Raw genomic sequence first — 26460 nt, forward strand, 5'->3', positions numbered from 1 at the left:
CTCTGTAATGATCATTACGGATTTCCTTTTCTTTATTACACTTGCATAATTTCTTGCAACACTGTTCAATGTCATTCTATTTGGTGTAACAGTCTTTAGTTACTCAATGTTTACTTTGGGTTCTAGTTATCTTAAGCCCGTTTGGACTAAATGGCACGCTCACAGGACAGGCATTCAAGATGTCTGATTCAGCTACAAAAAAATTGATTGGTGAATGGAAACAGTTCTATCCTATCTCGTGTTGCTTGAAGGAGATGTCTGACGAAAAACAGGAAGATATGGATTGGGAGGATGATTCTTTAGCTGCAGTAGAAGTTCTTGTTGGTATGGATTCTGAGAATTAATCCTAAGGGGAAAATGTATGATTGTATGTACAAGTTAGATTTTACTGAATAATAAACAGTTGTTAATACCCCTTTGGCTTTCAACACCAAACATTATTTCTTATTTCCCTGCTCACATTACGTAAGGGCTGCAGCTTGGCTTTGATTTGGCTCTATCTATTTTCTCATTCTGTAATCTAGGTTACAGGAGTACCCAGTTTCTGGGACACACTGTTCTTATGAAAACAGAGGAATAGTAGGGACCAACTCTAATCATGTAAGTGTATTTAAAGCTTATGATGGAATATGGTGTATATTACATCTGCTCACATTGCCTTAGACAAAACTAGTTACATGACCAAGCCAAAGTCATTGGGATAGAGAAACATATTCTGTCCAGAGGGAAGCATTCTAAGGCTAGGACAAGAATAATTGTGTATGAATTAATATTTGGAGGTTGGAAAGTTAACAACCTCTGTTATATAGTGTTTGAATATTTAGTAAAACTGACATCTCCAGTAACAGAAAATATTTTTAAAGAACTTCTGGCTTTGTGCTCTGCCTAGGTTAGCTCTTTTCAAATAAGCTTTAATTCTATACGTCTTCACATTCAAAGACCCAGGTTAGCAAGGAGACCCATATATGGGATGTGCTGATCTCATAGCAGAAAGACAGAAGTAGAAGAGGCTATACTGACCTTGCAAGCACATTTAAATTTCCGTTAGAATGTGACATATTGCATGCACTTACATTTCAGAATAAGTCACATAGCCAAGTTTGACAGTGTGAAATTCTCCACCTTAAGAGACATGTGAATTATGAGGAATGTATAATTGAGCAGATAATTGGGATTAGAATCTATAATACTATGCTCAGTGAAATCTAATGGAAATGTTAGGTATGAAGATGGTCTCATTTGGGTTTTGGATTTTTGTGTATGTTTGTGTTTTGACACAAGGTCGTTTTATGTAGCTCAGACTGGCCTTGAACTCACTATGTAGCCAGGGATATCCCTGAACTCTTCTTCCTGCCTCAGTCTAACAAGTGCTGGGATTACTGGTGTGTACTTCCATACCCTACTATTTTTTTTTTAATTAAAAAAACTAATACTCAGTTTCAGTAAACACATTATTACTACAGCAGTTGTAACAAAACTAGAAATATAGAACACATCTATGAGACTTTGAAAATGGAGTCATTTAATGGGCAAAATGGTCCATAATTCTAGTGTATAGATTGTCTTTCTTAAACTTGTAATAATTAAAAAGCAATGCAGATGTGCAAAAAAAATTTAAAAACTCAAACACATTCATAGTTAAACTGAAAAAAGAAAATTGCCTTCTAAATCTTTTTTTTTTTTTTTTGCAGTACTGGGGTTTGAACTCATGGTCTTCACCTTAAGCCATTCCACCAGCCCTTTTTTTGTGATGGGTTTTGTTGAGACAGGGTCTCACCAACTATTTGCCCTGGCTGACTTCAAACTGAAATCCTCCTGATAGCTGCCTCCTAAGTAGCTAGAATTATAGGCGTGAGACATCAGTGCCTGACTTCTTCTGAATCTTTCTCAATAAAAATAACCAGTACTAACAGCTTGTGTGGTTTCTTTTTTAAAAAAAGAAAGAAGAAACCATCTTCTTTGGCAAAAGAAATACCTTATGCCAAAGGGGCATATTATGTTCATTTTTCAATTATAGTGTTCCCCCTCTCCGTGTGTGTGTGTGTGCGCGCGCGCGCGGCGGGCTCGCGCGTGCATTTTGTGTAGGCCAGGCTGGCCTCCAGATTGTAATCCTCCTGCCTCAGCTTCCCAAGTGTTAGTTTCATAGGCATATACTACCACACCCTGCAGTACTTTTGAATGAAATTAATTCCACTATGGTCACAAAGCAATTGATTTTCTTGATCTTTTTTTTTTTCTTTTCTTTAGCTGGTGTCCGAATGATCTACCCGGCATGCTTTGTTCTAGTCCCTCAGTCAGACATTCCTACTCCTAGCTCTGTGGGATCCTCTCACTGTTCAGCTTCTTGCTTGGGTGTCCACCAAGTGCCTGCTTCCACAAGAGATCCTGCTATATCTTCGGTTACTCTTACACCACCTACATCTCCTGAGGAAGTCCAAACAGGTATTACATTAATCCATTTCATTAGCTCTGGTAGTAAATCTGTTATTTTGAGTACATAAGCTCTTAAAGAATAACTTATTTTGAAGTAGTTTGAAACTTACTGAAAAGTTGCAAGTGTAGTGCAAAGAACTTCCTTATCTAAATTCCTAAACTTAACACTCATTCCATTATTCTCTCTACATGTGTGTATTCATTGTCTGTGGTCTTTTTCTTAGCCATTTGAGATTAAGCTGCATCCTTGATGCCCCATCATTCCAACATAGTATATTTCCTAAAATTAAAACCATGTATATTTATATATTTTGTGTGTGTATGTGTGTGCGTGTGTGTGTGTGTGTGTGTGTGTGTGTGTGTGTGTGGGGCTGGGAACGAACCCAGGGTCTTTTGAATGGTAGACAAGTATTCTACCATTGAGCTGATACTCCATCCAGCCTTGAAAACTTTTGTTTGATCCTCCATGTCATAAAATCATCATTGACACAACTACCATCCAGTTTATATTCCCTGTTCAAATTTTTTGCTTTCTGTATGTAAAGTAACACGCTTTTTGCCTAAAGATATAAAGAATCTTACCAGATAGCCAGAGGAAGTTTTATCCCAAATATTACTTTAAAGCTACCTTTATTCTCCTACAGCTGATTCTTGTTTGTTTTCAGTTGATCCTCAGTCTGCTCAAAAGTGGGTCAAATTTTCCTCAGTATCGGATGGCTTCAATACTGATAGTACTAGCCACCATGGTGGGAAAATACCCAGAAAATTAGCAAATCATGTGGTGGATAGAGTTTGGCAAGAATGCAATATGAACAGAGCACAGAACAAGTATGTATTTTTATTTCGAAGTTTAAAATTGCATGTTGCTAATTACTTATGATTAGGAGGTAGTCATTTATATGACTTTAATTTTAAAAACATTTTTAAAAATCCATTTTAATACTCAATTCAACTTTAAGAGAAAATTGTATTGATTCTAAAGAATTTTGAAATTTCAAATTTTAGGAGGAAGTATTCTGCTTCATCAGGTAGCCTGTGTGAAGAACAGATAGCTGATAAAATAGCATCCTGGGACTTTGTTGAAGCCACACAAAGAACAAATTGCAGTTGTTTGAGGTATGTATTTTTTTCCAGTTGATTGATACCTGATTGTATATGTGTGTTCTAGTTATTCTGTTATATTTAGGTTTCATTTGTTTGGGGTAGTTTATATGAATATATATTAGGATTTTTTTTTTGTTTTCACAAGAAAGGAATGTGAGAAAAAATTCAATAATTTGAAGCTAATTATAGAAGTACATACAAATGCATGTCTTATGTTCTTTTATAGTTACCAGAGATGGACTGTGAAAGCTTTTCTTAGAAGCCAAATGAAAAACAATTTTATTGGATGATAGTATATATAGTATCAATAATGTAAAAGCACACTTTTTTCTTTTTTAGTGATATTGAAGTTTGAATTCAGGGATTCACACTTGCTAGGCAGGCGATCTGCTTAAGAGATGGCCCCAGCAGTGCTTTTTTTTTTTTGTTTTGTTTTGTTTTTTGAGGCAGGGTCTCACTATGTATGTAACCCAGGTTGGCCTCAAAATTGAGATCCTACTGCCTCAGCTTCTCATGTGGTGGATTGCAGGTGGGTGCCACCATTCCCAGCTCACAAATGTCTCTTGAGAAAATCATTTCTTGATTGTACTGTGCCTAAGTAATTTCCCCAAGGGTTTTTGTAGAAGAGGTGATATTATAATATACTAAAAATTTGATATAAATATAAAAATTTCCACAGGTTTTTTTTTTTTTTTTCTAAGTAAATACAATGTTGAGTTTTATTAAGTTCTTGTAACATTCTTTGGGCAGTTATAGGTGAATTCTCTAGGCAGTTGTATTCATTTTATATTTGGGGGCCTTTAGATGAGATTTGTCAGAGGCTTTATGACTGTATTGCCGAGTTTATTATTTTATTCTGCAGATTAAAGGTAGAACATATGCTCTTACAGTCACATAAACAATAGTGGCCTTGACATCTCTAACCAGGACTTGTGATCGAATAGATGGCCACCCCTCTTTCCCACGGAAGTGAGCCAAAGGAATGGAGTACCTGCAGGTTAGGGCCAAGGTTTTTCTTACATTAGCTTTACTTGTTTGAATATAAATAACATACTCTCAAGTGTCCTATGTTTCTGTATCAATTGAATGTTCTTACTTAGACTCTTTGGATTTAACATGTAATTTTTTTTTATAAAGTCTGGCAACATTATTGAAATGTTGCCTCTGTTGATCAGAGAGGTTAGAATAAAGAATAAAAAATAAGGATATATTATATTCTGCTATTTAACAGTTCAAAATAGTTAACTGCACCTATTCTTGAACATAATTTAAGAATGGGGTTGGCAAACTGTATTCAGTTGGCCAAATTAAGTCCATTCCCTGTTTTGTTTGGCCTGTGAGCTGAAAATGAGTTTTACATCTTTGTTTTATTTATTTATTTATTATTATTTTTTGTGTATGGTGGTAGTAGGGTTTTAACTCAGGGTCTTGTGCTTGCTAGGTAGGCACTCTACTACTTGAGCCATGCCTCCAGCACACCAATATATTTCATTTTTGGTTTTTTTGGGTGTTTGTGGGGGGTAGTACTGGGATTTGACTTTAGGGCTTTGTTCTTGATAGGCAGGTGCTCTACCACTTAAGCCATGCCTCTTTTACTTATCTCTTAGTAGTACAGGGATTTGAACTCAGGACCTCACACTTGCTAGGTGATAACCTGAGCCATGCCCCCAGCTCTTTTTTTGCTTTTAGTTATTTTTCAGGTAGGGTCTTGAGTTTTTGTCTAGGTCCACCTTAGATTACATTCCTCCTGCCCATGGCCTCCTTCCTGGCTAGGATAACAGGTGTGTGCCACCATGTCCTGTTTATAGATTGAGATTCTGTCTAACTTTTTGTCTGGGCTTGCCTTGAACTCCTATTGTCCCAATTTCTGCCTCCCAAGAATCTGTGATTATAGGCATGAGCCACTTACATAGTTGATTTTTATATTTTTAAAGAGTCACCAAAAGTTAAAGAATATTTTGGGATATAAGAAAATTACATGAAATCCAAATTTTTGTGTCTTTAAATTAAGATTTACTGGAATACAGCCACATGAATTCAGTTACACATTGTCTCGGTGCTTTTATCCCATAGTAGCAGAGTTGAATACAGTCATGTGCATTTAATGGGAATACATTCTGAGAAATGTAGGCAATTTCATTAGTATAAGTATAGTCTTCTAAAAATCAAGGTATCTATGATATCACTAAGGAATATAATGTGAGACTCCTGTTGTATATGTGTTCCATCACTGACTGAAACATTATAGTTGGGACACAGACTTGATTGCCCCCAGGGCTTGAAATATGTACGTCCAGTCTCTTGACAGGAAAAATTGCCAATCTCTGGTCTAAGACCAATAGAATGCTGAGATGAAATTAGATTTTTCTTTTCCTATGTGGGCATTTTTATCAAGCTTCCAGTTTGACTCCTAACCTAGACTTTTGCTTTATTCTTTTTTGGAAAGATCTGGATTTTAACTGTTTTGTTTAAAATGATCTTAGGGGAAAGCAGTCAAAAATACATGTCAGTAACATAAATTTAAATTCTTGCTCTTCAAGCTGAACTTTTGTTTTCAGAAAATTATTTTCTTTTGTATTTTCTGAAATTCTGTAAAATCTATATATATGACTTTCTTTGGTCAGTTTCTCTCTAGTAAATATAATTTACTTAAAAACAAAAAGAAGTTACTATTGCATTTTGTATTTCAAGTTCTCTCCCACTCACATCTGGTTCTTTATTTAATTCTTCAAAGAGGGGCAGATCTTTTGAGCCAACACATATGCTTATCCTCTTCTGTCATGTAATACAGGAGGTAGGATACACACTGGTGACTATGTCAGTTGGCCTGTGGATTTCCTTCAGAGCTGTCCCTACTCTTTCCCTACTCTGTTCTGTAAATGCAGGAGTTGAATTTCTTAGGCTCCTTTGCTTTCTACATTTGGCTAATGGGAGGCACTAACCGAAGGTGAGAGTGGGGAGGAAGCCCACAGTAATTCCATTTTTTTTTGGGGTGTGCCTGGGGTTTGAGCTCAGCTCTTCATGTTTGAAAAATAGGCACTTTATCACTTGAGCCACACTTCTAGTCCATTTTTGCTCTGGTTATTTTGTGGATGGGGTCGTCTTATGAATTGTTTGCTGGGGCTGACCTCAAACCATGATCCTCCAGATCCCAGCTTCCCAAGTTGCTAGGAATATAGGTGTGGGTCATTGGTGCCCAGCTCACATTGCTTTTTTGCAGCTCTCCTCTGTCTAATTAACAGCCCCTTCCTCCATGGTCCCAAATGCTGCTGAGTAGTTCCCTGCTATGATTGTAGCACATCCAAAACTGGAATATGGTGAAACTAATTCATCTAACTGTCCTTTTAGTAGTAGAAGTCACAGGATCTCCCCAACTTAATAGCAGTTTCTTGGTTGTTGCCTCATAGTACTGTTTTTTTTTTTTTTTGTGACCAATTGTATATACTAAGTTTCCTATACATGAAAGACAGGAGTGACCTGACTGAAAACAGTGGTTTCTCTTAAAAACTGATTTGAAAAAGAATTGCCTACTCCTACAAATAATTTGCATGAATGTGTTCTTAAAAATTTAAACTACAAAGAAAGCTAAAGTTTGCCTGGATCATTCTGTCTTTCCCTATATCTCACTACCTCTCCATAGAATTGGCTACTTGCCAGTGAGATCTTACCCTTCCATGTGTTTTCCTTGCATAAAGTGGATTGATTCAAATTTTTTTGTCCGCAGACCTCATTTATACCCTCAAAAATTGTCGTGGGTGTGATTCAAAGGTAGTGGTTGCCTGCAACACATGAGGCCCTGGTTTGATGCCTGAGACACACACACACAGACACACACACACACACACACACACACACACAGAAACACACACGACCCCCTCCTTGAAAGTATTCTAATTATATTTATTATTTTCAGAAATTTTAGTAGATTACTTAATCAATTTAAAAATAATTATTAACTCGGCATGTTAACATGAGTAAAATATTTTTATAGGAATTGACCTTTTTTTTTTTTGGGGTGTTGGGGATCAAACCCAAGGCCTTGTGCATGGTAGGCAAATGCTGAGCTACATTCAAAGCTCTTAGCATCAACTGTATTTTCTAAAACAAAAAGTTGTGTGGCATTGTTTTACAGTTTTAATGGATTTTTAATTGTAAACATTATAAGATCACTGGATTCTCATATCTGCTTCTACATTTAACTTGTTTCTGTATATTGTTATGGTTAGGCATATGAAGAAAATCTAGCCCCACATAGCTATTCAGTTGGAAAAAGGAGGAGTTGAGTATTATAATAACTTTCAGATAATAAGTATTCTTTTATATTGCACTGAAATTTGACAAGTGCTAGTTTCTTAAAAGTTAGCTGCAGTGTGGTGTGTGAAGCCACATTAATGAAATTCTTATACTCAATGACTAAATGGATCTTTTACTTACACAAAATTTTGTAACATCGCACATTAGTTTTCTGGAAAACATCAATTTAATAAAGTATGCAGATCTTCTGAATGTTGGTACATTTTATTAAATACTAAATTTTTTCATTCACTTACATCTTATCAGGAAAGTATTTAAACATAAAACTGTCAAGCTCACTGTGGCAGATACAATTTTCCAAAATTCTAAATCTTTCTTCCATTTGAGCCATTCTGCCAGCACTGTAAATCTTTCTTGAAAGCTCAGATTTTATCAGTTCTTCCTTAAAATGACAAAGTCACTTTGTTAATCTTTGAAAACCTAATAAGTAGGTCTGCTAAAAGTCAAAGTTTGAAAGGATTAACATGACCATTTGTGTTTTAGTTCAGTGTCCCTTGCTTTTGTACTGTTACAGTTGTCAACATAATGAAAAAAAAATATCTTGGCACTATTACGAAAATAGTTTAAGGTGGGCATGGTGGTATAGGTTGTATTTCTACCACATGGGGTGCTGAGGCAGGAGGACTGGGAGTTTGAGACCAGCCTTGGCTATATAGTGAGTTACAGTCCATCCTGAGCTAACTAGACTCTGTCTCAGCAAGGGAGCATTGGGGAGGAAGGAGATTCAAACCCTTGAAAGGGTCCATGGAACATGGTTTTGAATCACTATCACAGACATGGAAGTATTTAAAAAACAAATGACATGGCAATTTTTTTTTCTTTTTTTGCTTTCCTTGCTCTTTCCTCCTACTGCTCTTGATACTTTTTTTCCCCTCCCTTACATTGCCTTAGAAGTTTGATGTTCCATTTTCATTCTTTTGTTGATTGAATTAAGCACGTAAAGTCTTAAGTTAATCAGAACCTTGATTCCCTTAGCTTCCGTGTTACTTTTTTTTAGTATTTCAGTTTCTCCTTATTCTTTTAGGGAAAATTTCAAACATACACAAAAAAATAAAAGATTCAGACAATGAATTCCTGTTTATTTATTTGGCAGAAGTGGGGTTTGAACTCAGGGCCTCAGCTTGCTAGGCAGGTACTCTTAACCCTTGAGCCACTCCTTCAGTCTGAATTTATATTTGTTAACCATCTATAATCACTTACTATGCTTGCTTCATCTTGATCTTTTCTGTGACTGGTGAGCTCTTTTTAAATTTTAATATATTCCCTTGAGCTTGATTAATCTAAAATACAGTTATTTTCACATATAGTCAGTATAAATTATTAACAGTATTTGGCTTTTTTTTTTTTTTAATAACATGTCTTTGAGCCAGGTACCACTTGCCACACCTGAAATCTTAGCTACTCGGGAGGCAGCAGGATTGAGGTTCCATGCAACATTTTGAGTGTCTAATAGCTCCCAGTAACGTGTGGCTAACATTACTGGACATCTTATCTTTTAGAAGTAGTTAGTAGTAGGTCTGTTGGTTGGAAGATACAGAAAAGGCATTTCTGTTCAGCCCAAGAAGTTACCTTATAAACTGGGTGTGATGGCGAACACCTGTAGATCATAGCATTTGAGAGGCTGAGGCAGGAGGATCTTGAGTTTGAGGCCACTCTAGGTTACATAGTGAGACCCTGTCTCAGAAACAGATCAAAACCCCCTAACAGTTGGAGCTGAATGACCATGGGGATACATTTCCTTATTAGATAATGTGGTCCTTCTCCTTGAAAGTGTTCAGAAAGAAGCAATAAGAGAAGGGGATATTCTTACATTGTGTAGAACCTGCTTTTTAAAATGAAAGATTCCTTTGTTAAAAGTAATTTGTGCTTGTCTTAAAAACTCAAGATTATAAAAGTAAAACATTACAGATTTCCCCTCACATATTATGTAGGTCTGCATGTCTACTTTCTTCCCACACAGATGGAGTCATGCTCTGTAAAGTTTTTAATGTTCTACCTTATGAATATGTGATAATGTATTCAGCCAGTCCCCTATACTACATTGTTCCTGAAGAATTTTTTTTATTGTTAGACAAGTGCTGTACTATGGAGCAATATCCCCAACCCCTCTTACTGAAGATTTAAAGCAAATCTTAAATGTCATTTCATTTCTATTGTCTTTTTTTATATAGATCCTTAAAATGTGAATATTTTTCTAGTTTTGCAATGCTGGGGATCAAACCCAGGCCCTCACACATGCTAGGCAAGTGTTCTACCACTGAGCTGTACCCCTAGCCTCATTATTTTCTTACCTAACTTTAATGCTGTTGTTATACCTTACAAAATGAATAGTAGTTGCTTGGTATCATGATGGCTTTGTTCAGATTTGTCATTTTTTTTAGGTGGTTGTTTGGCTAGTATAGAGATAAGTTACACATAATTCAGTTTTTTAAAGTCTTTTCTGTAGTCTCCTGCCCTCTTATTATGGCATTGACATCGTTGGAGAGACTAGGTCATTTGTCTTAAACATAATATCCCAAGTTCTGAATTCTTATTTAACTTGTCATGTTTTTTTTTCCCCATTTTCTGTCATGTTCTTTTAGTGTCACTTAACTTTTTCCTTTATCTCTTGCATTTATGTAAACAGCAGATAGCTCCTAGAGCTGTGCTGACTGATACTGTTATTTGTGACCACTAGTGTTATTTAAAGTGGTTAGATTTATAAAAATTGTGCTAGCTATATTTTAAGTGCTCAAGAACCACATAAAGAACATTTTTATCATTGTAGAAAGTTCTTTTGGACACTGATGTTCTAAAAAGATTAGGTTAAATTCAAATTCAGTATTTTTGGCAAGAATACTTAATAGACTGCTATATTGCTTTGTATTACGTCACATGAGAAGAGAGACAATGTCTGGTTGTCCTACTTGTAATTATGTTAAGATTGGCTAGGTGGTGTTCACTTCAACCTTTGTATTACATAGTTTCTAAATAATGTTGACTATGAATAAAGACAGTTCTCTCTTGCTTTGAAAGCTGGTATCTTTTTCTTGTCTGGTTGCATTGGCTACTTAAATCAGATGTTAACTAGAGATGGTTTGAGTTAGTATTCTTACTTTTATCTAGGGAGAAGTTATTCAGTCTTCCATCATTAAATAAGATAATTAGTTACTATTTTTCACAAATATTCTTATCACATTGATTGAGCAAGTTCTCTTCTGTACTTGCTTGCTGAGTCATTTATGTGAATAAGTGTTCAGTCTTGTATGTTTTGCTTTATTTATTGAGGTAATACAGTTTGTTATTGTTAATGTAGTGAATAATTTTTCTCTTTTTAATGCCATACTTTACATTACTTACATTTACATACTTTGGGATTAAACCCCATTTGGTCATGATAATCTCTTTATATTTTGCTAGGTTTAATTGTTATTTATTTTGTTAGTTATTTACATCTGTTAATGATGTACTGGTTATGACTTTTAATTAATGTATCTTTGATTTTGTTATTTGGGTAATAGTTGATTTGCTTTCTCCTCTTTGCTACTGATACCAAATGCAGTTTTCTTTGATAACTTTTGTGTGCTCTCTCTCATGTACAATAAGATTTCCCAGGATTTATACAAAAGGAGGTCTTAGCATCTTTTTTTTATCAAAGGATTCTTTGAAATAACTGCCTGCCACTGCTTTTTGATACTGTTTGCGTAACTCTGATTAAATAAGCAAACAAACCAAAAAAAGTTCAGACTAATGAATATTGTATGCGTAAACTCCATATCCAACCACCTTTTAAAATAGTTTCTTAGTTTATATATGTATATTTTTTAAATACTTGTATTAATGAGTTTGAAAAGCTCAGAGATCTTAACCCAAAAAAGTTATTTGATCTTTAGGTATATAGTTTAAGTTCTTCAGTTCAGAATTGCTTCCAGTTATGAGGAAAAATTTATTTTGGGTTTTTGTTTTTCTTGTTAGCTGATTGTTTCTGTAATGTAAACTCTTGGGAGAAGGTAGGTTCAGTGTGAAGTCTGTTGATTGGTCTATTCTAGTACTTTCCAGACTGATGTAACGTTAACGCAGTAGAGTAGAGCATACTTTTCACCAGTCGCTGCAGAACTGTAGGTGATGATTAAGCTCGGCCAAATTATTACTTTATAACAATCACTAGCTAAAATATTAGGTACATTTATAAATGAATAAATTTCAGACTTTTTAAAAATCTTTTTATCTTAAAATAACTAGGCTCTTTCCTATGTATGTATTCGGATACTGTGATATCTAGATTGTTTAGGTTCATCATCATGGGCTGTCTGGTCATAGAAGCTATTAAATGAGCATTAGCAAATTAGCTTTTTATAAATTGTTCTGCATGCTCTTATGTCTTTGGTCACTGAAAAATTATTTTCCCCATGAAAGTTCAAGTCATTTACTTTTAGGGTTATGTATGGAAAATGATCTGAAATGTCTAATAGCATTAACTTGTATAGTTTGGTAGTGATCCTCTAAATATAAAACTTTATTTTTTTTAAACTTTTCAGGCACAAAAATCTCAAACCAAGAAATGCTGGACAACAAGGACAGGCACCATCTTTATGTCAGCAACAACAAGTACTTCCTAAGCACAAGACCAATGAAAAGCAAGAAAAGAGTGAAAAGCCACAGAAACGTCCCTTGACACCTTTTCACCATCGTGTATCTATTAGCGATGATATTGGCATGGACACAGATTCAGCCAGCCAAAGACTTGTAATCTCTGCACCAGACAGTCAAGTGAGATTTTCAAACATTCGAACTAATGATGTAGCAAAGACTCCTCAGATGCATGCCACTGAAATGGCAAATTCACCTCAACCACCCCCACTTAGTCCTCACCCGTGTGATGTAGTTGATGAAGGAGTGACTAAAACACCTTCAACTCCTCAGAGTCAACATTTTTATCAAATGCCAACGCCAGATCCCTTGGTTCCTACTAAACCAATGGAAGATAGGATAGACAGTTTGTCCCAGTCTTTCCCACCTCAATTCCAGGAAGCTGTAGAACCTACAGTATATGTTGGTACAGCAATAAACTTGGAAGAAGATGAAGCAAATATAGCCTGGAAGTATTACAAAGTCCCAAAGAAAAAAGATGTAGAGTTTTTACCACCTCAACTTCCAAGTGATAAATTCAAGGATGATCCAGTTGGACCTTTTGGACAGGAAAGTGTAACATCAGTTACAGAGTATGTATTTTTTTAATAGTCACTGCTATAAGTTACTGGTGGAAGTGATGTAAATTCTTAATCCTAGGACTCCAGGATTGGTTACACAGTAGGCTTTACAATAGTAAATCCTTTAAGTATTAAATTTGCATAATATTTTACTCTGTTTTTTTCCTCAAGGGACCTCTTTATTATGAAATACTTAGTCACAAAAGTAGAGAAAATAAACACTGGTGTCTGTCTACCAACTTAAAGATTTTGCATGTAGTTAGAACTCCCATGTTTTGTTTTTCTCTATTACTTCTTCTACTGTCCTGAATTTGGTACTTAGCACTTCTATACGTGTTATTATATATGTAGCTCTAATTAATTCAATTTAATTGCTTTCTAGTATTTCCTTGTTGTGGCTGTGCATACCATAATTTATCCACTTTCTTCAAGATGGATATCTTGTTCATTTTCTATTTTTCATGATAACATTGGATATAGCAGTGAATTTTTTGTGTGTGTGTTAAGAATACAACAAAGTGGAATAGTTGGGCAATGAGGTATGGACGTTTTTAACATTAACTATTGCTAGTTTTTTTTCTCAAATAGCTGGTATACAAATTATATCTTCATGATCCAGCACAGTATGAGAATGGCTTTGCTTTTTATTTTAATCAGTACTTGGTATCATTAAAGTTTTAATTTGGCTGCATGCAAAATGGCATCTCATTGTTGTCTTCTTTCCCCCCCCCCCCCCCCCCCCCTCTTTTTATCTGGCAGTACTGGGGTTGGAACTCAGAGCCTTGCACTTGCTAGGCTAGTACTCTTCAACTTGAGCCATAACTTCAGCCCTTTTTGTTTTAGTTTATTTTTCAGACAGGGTCTTAAGCTTTTTGTCTGGTGGGCTTTGGACCATGATCTCCTGTCTCTACCCCTGAGTAACTTTTCTTTTTATTTTCTGGCAGTACTGGGGTTTGAACTCAGGTTATCATACTTGCTAGGCAGGCATTCTGCTATTTGAGTCATGCCTGAAGCCCAAGTTTATTGCATAAATACATGCTTTCTAAATTCCTAGTGAGGTTAAGCATCATTTAAAATGTTTATTGGCCATGTAGATTATGTCTTCTGTGAATTGCATGTCCATATTTTTTAGTCCATTTTTCTTTTCTTCGTTTCCTGATTTATTTTAATATTCTGGAAATCCTGTATTAGTTACATTTGCTACAGAAATCTTCATCTATAATTTGTCATCTTTGTTCACTTTATGACATACTTTGGACAGAACACTGCTTTTTATCAGTTTTTATCACTGATTTCTATGTTGTTTTGAATACATTTCTAGCCTATCTAGCAAGCTTTTTGCATATTTATGAGTTTTTCTAAAAGGTTAAAATCAACCACACCAAAACACCACTGTGTTCTTCCTACTTATTAGCCCAAGGCCAAGTAGTGTACAAAGTTTCCTTCTCTCTGAGTCTGTTGTTAGTAAATTAATTTCTTACTGCTTCAATGCTCCTCAAAGGTTAAATGATATCTTAGATTTTATTTGTTGATTAAAAAGTGACATTTCTATTATTTATGTATATATTGTTTTGGGGGGAGGGCAGTGCTGGGGATCAAATTCAGGGCTCAAGTGCTCTATTATTGCCACTGAGCTACATCCCCAGCCCTTTTTTTTTATTTTCTCCTTTAGTACTGGATTTTGAACTCAGGGTCTCATGCTTGTTGGCCACCACTTGAGCCGTCCCACCATCCCTTTTTTGTGTTGGGTATTTTCCAGATAGAGTCTCGCAAACTATTTGCACAAGCTGGCCTCAAACCTTCATCCTCCTCATCTCTGCTTCCTGAGAAGCTAGGATTACAGCCATAAGCCAGCCCTTTATTTTTTGAGACAGAGTCTTGCCTGTATAACACAGACTGGCCTTGAATTCACTGTGTAGCTGAGTCTGGCCTCAAATTTGTGATCTTCCTGTTTCAGCCTTCCAAGTACTAGGATTGCAGGTATCACCACCAGACCTGGCTTTGTTTTTTCTGTTAATTTTTATATAGAATTTATTATTTTCCTATGATACTCTGTTACAGTGTGGATCATTTGCTTTTTGTGCTTGTTTTCTAATCACTTTGCTGTGATTTCATTTCTGTAGACTCCTTATTTTAAAATTCTATTTTTTTTTTGCGGTATTAGGGGCTTAAACTCAGGGCCTTGCACTTGCTAGGCAGGTGCTTTACCATTATTTTTTATATATCATGGCTTCTCTACTGGAGTTTGAACTCAGGGCCCATGGCAGGCACCATACCACTTCTTCCACTTCGAAAGCTCTGTTTTGTGTTGAGTATTTTTGTGATAGGGTCTCGAGAATTATTTGCCTGAGCTGGCTTGGAACTGTGATCCTCTTGATCTCTGCCTCCTGAGTAGCTAGTATTACAGGCATGAGCCACTGGTGTGCTCAGCTGCTCTCATTTGGAATTGATAATTTGGCTATGAATTGGATTCTGAGTTGGATATAATTATCCCTTGGAATACATAGACATTGCTTTACTATCTTCTGATGAAGCATAAGAGAATGAGACTCATATAGTCTCATTCTTGCTCATTTTTTAAGGACTATGATGTTGGCAGGTCATGGTAGCACATTTCTATAATTCTAGCACTCATGACGCTAGCCTGGGCTACATAGGGAGACCCTGGCTCAAAACCAAAACAAAACAAAAAAAAGATTGTGATGTTACTTCTATGACGCTTTTAGAATGTTTAGCTTTCACTTTTGAAATTTCACAAGAATATATCTAACAGTCTTCAGTCCTTGTGCTGAGAACTCGAAGATCCCATTCAATTTGAAGTCTTTTGTTGCCGCACCGGGAAGTTCTTTTTTCTTGGATAATATCATTTCCATTTTTTCCATTCTCTTTGGAACTGTTAGGATTCAAATGGTGAATGGCATTTTTTTTCTCATTTTTAAATTACCCCCTCTCCATTTAAAGAGGGTTCCTCTACTTTCTTTTAGTCCTTTCTAGATTTCCTATTCTTTTGCTTCTCTCTTTTCCTGAGACAAGGTCTTGCTGTTGTTGCCCATGCTGGCCTCAAATTCATGATTGCCCTGCCTCAGCCTTCATGAGTAGCTGGGCTTACTGATATCACTGAACTCAAATCTTTAAAAATAATATCCCCTTTTTGTTTAATGTTCTGTTATTTTTTTCTATAGAATTGCTTTATTGTTTTGTCTTTTTACTGTACTTCTTACATTTCTGAAACTTTTTTTCATGAACATTTTGTAGTGAGGGAATAGATTGAAATTTTTGTGTTATTCATAGGCTTTGCTAATTGAATCTATGGAATGTATCAGTGTCAGATACTGCTTTATGATAGCTGATTAGGGAGTTTTTAGAGGTAGAGGAAAGAACAATTATAAAAATTCCAGAATGAAGACGTTAAATCTGTTTTCTTATTTTCCTTAAAAAGGAGCACTTTCTGTGTTCCCCCATTTTCACTTTTTCTCATTTTTGTTTGGACATGGAAGCCTAGATTTTTCTAGGCAATTTTATTATTTTGTTTATGCAGTTTTCCTATTGCTCCTCCCCCCCCCACAACCCACATATTTTAGGCTGTGCATTTTCTCGTCTCTATTTCATTTGATTTTGAGCTTCTCTGAGATTTAATGAAATGTATGGTCCATTTATAGGCTTTCTTTCATTTTCCCTATGCTAGACATTTGTTCTGCTTTACAATTCCTTTATTATCATGTAGCAGATAAAATCTTATGCTTCATCTAGCACTTTGAATCTAAAAGGATTCTAGAATGATTTTATTTTCAATTAATACTGGATTTTAATTTGAAGGACTTCAGAATACTGATCATGAAAGATAACTTACTTAATAGTCAGTGGATCTCTTTAAAGCAAATGTTGCATTGGAAACATACCTTTGCTAAATATAATATAAAAGTCTAAGCCAACCTCAGCTCTTGCCTGAATTCGTTGGTCTTGTTTTTATACCTCTCTTCTACATATGTTTTTTTACACAGTAGCCAGAGTGATAGTTGTAAGTTAAATATTGTTGCTGGTTTGCTTAAATCCCTTCAGTAGTTTCTTTTACACTAGGAATTAAATCCAAACCCATTCTTTTAGTATGTAAAACTGTGCTGTCTTCTACTTACTAGTTCTTCACTCTTATCTACTACTATCCTATTTGCTTCCTGATTTAGATATAACAGCCTTCTTACTATTCCTTCCAAAACCAAGCTCATGCTTTGTGGCCTTTCAAATTGCATTACAGAGAGTAGGGAGCTTCTCATTCCTTATGTAGTGATGCCAGAAGTTACCAGAGTGGGGTGGGGGTGGTGGTGTTCCTGATCATTCTGTCCAAACTCTGGTGTCTCTCTTCCAGATCACTACTCATCCTGTATACTGTTTTTCTGAACTGCTTCTAGTATAGCACATATTTGAAATTATGTATTTGTTTAACGGGTCTTGAACTTTTAGAATGTATGCTGTATATGAGGGCAAGGACTCTGTAGTGTTCACTGTTAATATTCTTCTAGTCCACATGGATACATGGGCAACACACATAGCCCTACAGTAATCCTAGGCACATGGTAGAAATTCAGCAAATGTTTGAATGAATCAAACAGCAATACTGTCCCAGAATACTTGACTATTTTAAATCTTGTCTTCTTGCCAGGTTATATTTTCTTATTTAATGTATGTAAAAATGTGGTCGCATGAATATTTTTGGTTTTAAAAACTTTCAGGAGTGAGTTTTTGTGGGTACATTATGTTAATAAGATCTAAGAATTCTAGCCATAGCTTTAAATAAATGTATTGGTTGCTTAACCTTATTACATAGCTTAACCTTAAAATCTGTTCTAAAATTATTTGACATTTTTCTTACTGAATAAGAATGAGAAGGAAGAAGCATAATGCAGAAAAATAGCATGCATATTAGAGTGGTGCTGGGTCTTGATTATGTAAGTGAAGGAAATACCTGCTTCTACTTCTGATTATCTTGGCCAGATTGAATAAAAGGTGGGCTTTTTGGTTTGGGTTTTTGGTATTTTGTGTAATTCTGTGTCTTACATGAGCATTGTTTTTGTAGTTAGTACAATTTGTATTGTGTCAGGGTTTACTTTTAGATTGTAAGTGTTATTGTTTAGCATAGTAGTAAATTAGTAAATATGGTAAATATAACCAAAGGTCAACTATCATAGATTTAGCTCCTGTATGAACTAAGAAACATTTGTGGAGTATAATAGTTTTATACTTGGTAGGTTAGAGGTTTTCTGTTTGTTTGTTTTTTTTTTGTAGTACTAGGGTTTGAATTCAAGGCTTCTGCTTGTTAAACTTTCAACCACTTAAGCTAAACCCCTAGTCCTTTTTGCTTTTGTTATTTTTCACATAGTCTCACATTTTTTGTCTGGGCCCTGCCTCAGAGCACAGTCCTCCTACCTGTGGCCTCTTGCAAAGCTGTGACCACGAATGCATACCACTACATCCAGTTTATTGATCAGATCAAGGAGGGATCTTGCTTAACTTTTTACCTGAGCTAGCATCTTACCACTATTTTCCCAGTTTCTGCCTGCCGACTTGCTGGGATTATAAATGTGCCACCGTGCTTGGCCAGAAGTGGTTTCTTTGTTTTGTTTTTAAACGTTTTGGTCATCTGGATGATTCTCACCTTTTCTTGGAGACATTGTTTTATGACAGTGGTTCTCAACTAGGATGGTTTTCCATTTTCCCATCCCCATCCCAGATGACATTTCACAATGTCTGGAGACATTTTTGGTTGTCTCAATTGGAGCTACTGACATCTGGTTGATAGAGGTCAGAGATACTGCTAAGTATCTTCACAATGTACAGGGTAGTCTACACAAGAAAAATATCCCACCCGAAATGTTAAACGTTGTGCTGCTTTAATGTAATGAATACCTTTTAACTGAAATTTGAACTCTAGAATAATAGTTATTAAATTAGGTATGTCCAATGTATTTAGTGATTGAACTCTACTAAAACCATACTGTTTCAATACCCCAGACTACAGGGAAATACCTGGCATGATCTTATCAAAAGAATCTTATCTCCTTATAGAAAATGGGAGTCAGTTGGACTGAGATGATGTCCCTGTCATTAAAACATGGTACTTAAAACAACCTCCTTTAATAATATAGGAATTCCTTTATAGAAATTCTTCATAGGAACACTTAGTTGTGTGTGTGTATGTGTGCGTGTGCACAGGGTCTATACCTTGAGCCACTCTACCACCGGCCCTTTTTTGTGATGGAATTTTTTTTTTTTTTGAACATTTTCAGCATCTCATTTTATTAAGTTCTGTTTTTCACGGCTGGAAAAGATCAAAATATCATAACTGCAACATCATAGTCATCTTTTTTCTTTTTTCTTTTTTTTTTTTCCTTTTTCTTTTATTATTCATATGTGCATACAAGGCTTGGTTCATTTCTCCCCCCTGCCCCCACCCCCTCCCTTACCACCCAGTCCGCCCCCTCCCTCTCCCCCCCCAATACCCAGCAGAAACTATTTTGCCCTTATCTCTAATTTTGTTGTAGAGAGAGTATAAGCAATAATAGGAAGGAACAAGGGTTTTTGCTGGTTTAGATAAGGATAGCTGTACAGGGCATTGACTCACATTGATTTCCTGTGCGTGGGTGTTACCTTCTAGGTTAATTCTTCTTGAACTAACCTTTTCTCTAGTACCTGTTCCCCTTTTCCTATTGGCCTCAGTTGCTTTTAAGGTATCTGCTTTAGTTTCTCTGCGTTGAGGGCAACAAATGCTAGCTAGTTTTTTAGGTGTCTTATCTATCCTCACCCCTCTCTGTGTGCTCTCGCTTTTATCATGTGCTCATAGTCCAATCCCCTTGTTGTGTTTACCCTTGATCTAATGTCCACATATGAGGGAGAACATACGATTTTTGGTCTTTTGGGCCAGGCTAACCTCACTCAGAATGATGTTCTCCAATTCTGTGATGGAATTTTTTGAGATAGGGTCTTGAGAACTATTTGCCCAGGCTGGCTTCAAGCCGCAGTTCTGGTTTCTGCCTCTGGAGTAGGTAGGGTTACAGACATGAGCCACTGGCACCCAGCAACTTAGAGTTTAAAAGGTGTAATAAGGGGCTAGAGATGTAGCTCATGGATAAGAGTGTTTGCCTGTCACATGCAAGGTCCTGGGTCCAATTACTTGTACTCCCTCTCACGCCCTCCACGAATAATCCCCAAATCTAATATGATCAAATACTTTTCTAGTCATAAAAAGTCTAGGTTTGGGGGTTGGGGAAATGGCTGAAGGTGGTAGAGCATTGGTTTGCCTAGCATTCTTGAGGCCTGGTGTTCAATTCTCAGCATTACAAAAAACCAAAAAAGTTTTTATATTAGTGAATTTGTGAATTCATACTATCCAGTCATTGTAAATTTCTGTTTTTTTAATGCTTTGAGTTGTGAAAGTATATTTACATATGTAGCAGTTAATTTTAATGAAGTTAGAGGGTAGTTGCAAGTCTTGTCAATTCTTAAGATGATTACTTTAAAAATTTATGTTCTTTAAAGACATTTTTTTCTCCATCTGTTTGAATAAAACTGAATTTCTGTTAGGTGGAAGATGAGGCACTGTTGGGATATAAAATCAATTTTGAGCTGGTAGAGTGGCTTAAGTGGTGCCTTTCTAGCAAGTGTGAGGCCCTGAATTCACACTCCAGTACCACAAAACAAAAGCAAAAAAACAAAAATTGTTCTGGCACTGAATGAAACTGTAGTCTAATGAAAAACATACTAAATTATCTGATAGCAATATGAATAAAATATAGCAGAGCCACAGAGTAAGGAATAATTTAATTACATTTGTGGAGATCAAGAAGCTTTATGTAGGGCTGGGAATATAGCTCAGTGATAGAGTGCTTGCTTAGCCTGTGCCAGGTCCCGGGTTTGAACCCCAGCACTGCATTAAAAAAAAAAAAGAAAAAGAAACTTTATGTAGTTTAATATGGATTGGACTGATTATAGGACTATTGCTTAGTAGTCTGGTGTGTCCTGATGAGAATGAGATCTAAAAAGTGGGGTAGGGCAATAGAATGAAATAGCAAATTATTGCTCATAAGTTTATACATTGTCCTTGAAATGATGGTGGTATGATTTTAAGTCTTTTGAGCAAGGAGATCAGTTTGAACATGTCTTTAAACAGCTCACACCACAAATAATATAAGGCCCTCCTTCACTAGGAAATTAGAAACAGCAAGGATGCAGGCATACACGGATGTTACGCGTGCCTGGGAGTGGACTGCAAACTTTGCAGCCATTTGGATACTGAGGTAGGAGAGTTAACCACCAAGCATATTAATTTCGTGTGATGGAAAGATAAGGAGGAACAAGTTTGAAGACTTCTATAATCCTTTTTACCAATTTTAGGCTAAATGTTACGATTTTTGCAGAATTAACTTTTGAAAATAGAAGTATCTTGAAATAACTTGATACACTTTATGAAACAAAGTCTTGTTAAATAATTAAGCTCTGGCTATATAATTATAGCATATCCACTTAAAGCAGAGGAAATCTGTATAGGCTGATAGAGGAAGATCTCTCAATAGATTATAAAGTTTAGGAACAAGGAACATGTAATATACATACATATGGTTGTAAGTGCATAGGGTTTTTTGATAACCTCAGTTAGATAGTGCAAACATTATATATTGAAGGACAGGATTGAGATATCCTTTTCTTCTGTATCATTCTGTATTGTACGACTTCAGTTACATACGTTGCAAAAATGTCGTTTTAGTTTGAAGTGCCTATATAGATTGCATCAGGTAGTTGGGACATGTGCCTGAAGCTTAAGAGAGGGAACTAGTAATAGTCCAGGTAGAGTAGATGTACAATAAAAAGGGCAAGAATACATCTGAAGAATTAGATTCTTTATAATAGTTGACTTCGGTTTTTATTTTATTTTATGCTATGTTTTGGTTTGAACTTTGGCCTCATGATTGCTAGGGAAGCACTCTACTGCTTGAGCCATGCTCCCAGCCCTTTTTTTTTTTTTTGCTTTAGTATTTCTCAGGTATTTTTAGTGTCTTGTGTTTTTGCCTTGGGTCATCCTCAGACTGTGATCCTTTGACTTAAGGCCTCCCATGTTCTAGGACCACATGTGTGCACCACACAGCTGCTCAGTTTATGTTTTGAGATGGGGTCTTGCTAACTTTTAGCCTGGGCTGGCCTCTAACCATGATCCTTTTGAGCTCTGCCTCCCAGTTGCTGAGATTATAGAAATAAGCTACGGTGCCCAGTAATAGTTTGCCTCTTACACTCTTTCATAGAGTAGGGGCTTTAAAAGTAGAAATCATTTTTCATTTGTTATGTTTTTCTGTTAACTATTGATGAAGTGATATTGTACTCCCATTGTAAATGGATAAATAAAAGAAAGCATAAGTCTTAATTTTTCTTTATCATCATAATAATTATGATTATTGTTTTTTGCAGTACTAGAGTTTGAATCACTTGAGCTGTGTGTACAACCCTTTTTGCTGGCCTGTAACACAATTGTCCTACCTGTGGCCTCTTATGTACTGGAGGTTGTGATAGAGCCTTGCTGACTTTTTTTTTTGCCTTGGCTGCACTCAAACCCTGATCCTTATAATCTCTTTGTTCTGAGTGAGGGGGAGAGGGGTTACAGATATGAGCCACTATGTGTGACCTAACTCTTGATTTTTCTAATCTGCTGTTTTAGGCAATGATGGCTACATAATTAGTATAGAGTTACAAAATTCATCATTTCTACATACTGCCCTTATTCTTAGACTTCAGTGTTTTATCAGTTTATGAAAATTTTTTCATCAGCTGTTAAAATTCATTTTCCAATTTGTTCGAATTTACTTGGGGGAAGGAGGAGTTGGGGATATATGGAATATTAGAATATCTCATATACAGGCTATACACATATATGGGGGAAATATCTATCCTTTTTTTTCCTTTTGCTCCTAATAATGTTTAGTTTCTCTATTAGTTAATGATAGCCTTTAAATTAGAGGCTAAGAACCTTGAAAGTTTTTTGTTTTGTTTCTTTTGTGGTACTGGGGATAAGTTTTTTAATTCTTATTTTTTTTCCTTTTTTTGTCTTTCTTTTGGGGAAAAGTTTTAAAGATAGCAAAATTTCTACCAAGAATCATTAGAGTTGTTTTTTTGAAGGATCGTCTGTTTTCAAAGGTTTAGTACTTACTTTTAGTAGAATTTGTGGTTTGTTTAAAATAATCTGATCTTCTGATTCAGACAGTAACATTTTTAAACCTCTGAGCAAAGAAAGAACTGTATCTCCTCATGCTTTGTTCTGTTGTTAGGCTACATTAGAAATTCTATGTTGTGTTAGATCTCCTAGGTTTTTATTTTATGTGTATAGATATAGAATGCATTATCTGATCTCTGAAAGGGAGTTTTTTGAATGCCTTTGTTTTATAGAATGAAGCTTGTGATGAAATAAACTTTTTTGATTTGACTATACTTTGAACCTTTTGAGTAAGACTTCTAGATTTGTTTCTTTATTTTAATGCAATAAAGCTATACTTTTTATAGTTTGACTCAGTTCAAAGATTCTGAATGTGAGAGATGGTACTAGGAGAAAGTATCATTTGAAGTAAAGGAGAGGATTTTGAGATTCATTTGTGCCTTAACATTTATTTCTATAGCTTATCTCCTATAATTGTCAGTCCTAAAATATTGTCATACCTTGTTTGGAAGAAGTCTTACTGAATAAAGGTATAAAAATATATCCTATTTACCCAAAACTATGTTAAGTTTTTATGAGTACATTTCAAAATAGTATGTTTTGATGGGAAAGGAAGTAAATGCAATTAATGAATGATAGAAAGGTAATTTAAATTTACTTTGAATTTGCAATACTTCCTGTTTATGGCTGTACCTGATCCTCTTCCAGTTTGCTTGTACTTAGCTTTATACCTTATTGAAACCATTTGTAGTTAAGACTTTCCTTTTAGGAAAGGAAAGATGGTGGTATTGCTTTTCATAAACATATGTGTACTATATAATTGAATAAAAACAAAATAATAATTTGAGTTTTTAATTTAGCACCTCAAAAATCATACTTTTTATTTCTACTTTTATCAGCTTTTAATATAGCAGAATGTATAATGTAAATGACTTACATTTTAAAATTTATTGTGACTTCATATTGACTACATTTAAAATCTTTTCATACCCCAATGTCTGTGAGAATGATTCAATAAAGTGTCAAAAAGTTGTCTATAGGCAGTGTATTTGATTTACTCATTTTTATTTTTTGTAGAGCCCTGTGCAGTAGATTACTCCTTTTAATAATGTTACTGAGCACTAATTTAGCAACTACTTATGCAGTGTGGCAGTTTTTATGCTTCTGCCAGGGTACAATTTATATGAAATACAGGGTTGTTTTATTCACCTCTACACAGAGTTGTAGTGTCTTTCAGGCTAGGGGTGGGAGCGATTTCTTTATACTTTTCTCTTTATAAATAATTATTTGAAGATGAATGCTTAAATCTTGCCATAATAACTTTGTCACTATGTGACCTTGGCAAAGCACTTGTTTCTATGTAATTCTACTCAAAGAAACTTCTCTCCATTTCCTAGCTTACAAGGTTCTTTTGAGTAGTAAATAAGAAAGTTCATGTCAAAGTAGATAAAAATGCTAGTTTGAAAAGGCTTGCATTAGAGTATCCAGTAATTTTCAGTGAACAGTTATTCAGGATCTAATGTGATGTGGTACAGAGGTAGTCTTAGAAATAAATGTTCATCTGTTTGTAGGAGAGAACTTTTGTAGTGATTCATTAAAATACACCCCCAAATGTGTTAACACTATGTTCCTGTGGAAGAATGTTTTTGTAGACTTGATATTTTAGTTTAGGGGATAAGTCTCTGACGTATTTGGGATAATGATACATATTTTAGCGTTTGATACCATGTTTAGAAAGTAATAGTTTTATTTTGATGGCCACTTTCATGTTTTTGTTCATAGGGGACAGAGTGCTACTAATGCTCTGCATTAGTGAGTAGATTAATGAAATATGATATTCCTTTTATTCAAAGAATTTACAATTTGGTTCCCAAAACCTTACATAATTTTTGTCTAACTACTCAGAACAGATAAGTAGTGACATCAAAAATCAATACTTTTTTGTGTGTGTTTGTATGGTTATGTTCAGACAAAGTCTTCCTATGTTACCCATGCTATCCTCAACCTCAAGATCTTTTGTCTCGGTCTCCTGAGTACTGGGATTCATAGGTGTGAGCCACCACCCCAGCACAGTACTTTCTGATATGTAAAAATGGTTTATTTCAAAGTATAAGACACTGTGTTAGGATTATTAATAAAAAAAATCTGTCTTTTGTAGCTTTTAGATTTCACATATTCATTAGCAAATATTTGTTGACTACCTACCATGACCAGGAGTTCTTTCAATCTTTGAGATAATTCAATGAACAAAGACAAGATCCCAGAACTTGTAGGGCTTTTATTGTAAAGGAAATGAAGGTAATAAATTCTATGTTAAAAGTGTTAAGAGGAGAAAATAGAGCAGGGTAAGGAGGATCTGTGCTTAGATAGGTGGTATATTACTGTTTTAAGTAATCATAGTAAAGTCTCGTAGAGAAGATGACATTTAAACAAAGACTTGAAGGAAGCAAAGGGGATGACCATACCATGTTTGAAGGAAGAATGTTTCAAACAGAATAGTCAGGATTGTGTTTTCCTTGTTGAGGAGCACCAGGCATGTGCTTGGAAACAGTGTGAGTGAGAGGACTAGAGCTAAAGAGGATGGAGTTGGAGAGGAAACCAGATCATGGAAGATTTGGGTAGAGTATTATAAGGAATTTCTTTTTTTTTTTTTTTTTTTTTTTTTTTGACTCAATGAAATAGTCTTTGTAGGACTTTGAAAATGTTCTCAGTAGAAGCTGGCTGCCACTGTTCTGAGTATTTGGGAATCTCAGCTTTGCAAATCTGAGAGAACCGGAATTTGGGAGATGTTAAAGTGCCTTATACAAACCAGAAATGGATCATTTTGGGTTCACAATCTGGTTTTGAGGAATATAATGCCTTCCGAGACATAGAAGTCCTGGTGCATTTCAGTGTTCTGGGATATTGTGGTACATATCAGTTTGCTTCTTGTGGCTTTCTTCTTTTAGCCTTAGAGTTTTGCTTTCTTAGTTCTGTCAATTTCTAACAGTTTATCTTTCCAACGTCTCTATTTCTCCTCCTGTTCTGTCCTCCCTTGTCATTTTATTAAGTTATATTAGTAGGGAGAGAGAGACATTTTTCAGTCACCGTGTTAAACCAGAAGACTTAATAAAATTAGAAAACAAAACTGAGGTACTTGCACTGACATTTCCCTTTGCCTTATAATATGTCTTGCCAGTATTGGTAGTAATAATATTATTTTCATGAAACACAAATCAGGCCCTTAAAAAC

At 35.4% G+C, this 26460-nt stretch overlaps 1 protein-coding gene and 1 long non-coding RNA gene across 2 annotated transcripts in view; both read left to right on the top strand.

Annotated features, from left to right (window-relative positions):
* Window positions 1-26460, top strand: part of Med13 (mediator complex subunit 13) — a 97159-nt gene that overhangs the window by 25674 nt on the left and 45025 nt on the right. Inside the window, exons 5-9 of the mRNA XM_020158889.2 lie at window positions 127-324; window positions 2248-2442; window positions 3099-3261; window positions 3439-3549; window positions 12369-13052. Of these exons, the coding sequence (XP_020014478.1) occupies window positions 127-324; window positions 2248-2442; window positions 3099-3261; window positions 3439-3549; window positions 12369-13052 (1351 nt within the window). The remainder of the gene's footprint in view (window positions 1-126; window positions 325-2247; window positions 2443-3098; window positions 3262-3438; window positions 3550-12368; window positions 13053-26460) is intronic.
* LOC141413768 (uncharacterized) lies at window positions 332-1910 on the top strand. The gene is made up of 2 exons (XR_012438646.1): window positions 332-600; window positions 1692-1910. It is a non-coding gene; the product is annotated as an uncharacterized lncRNA (long non-coding RNA).

The sequence above is a fragment of the Castor canadensis genome, chromosome 11 (genome assembly GCF_047511655.1).
Source record: "Castor canadensis chromosome 11, mCasCan1.hap1v2, whole genome shotgun sequence".
Lineage (NCBI taxonomy): Eukaryota > Metazoa > Chordata > Mammalia > Rodentia > Castoridae > Castor > Castor canadensis.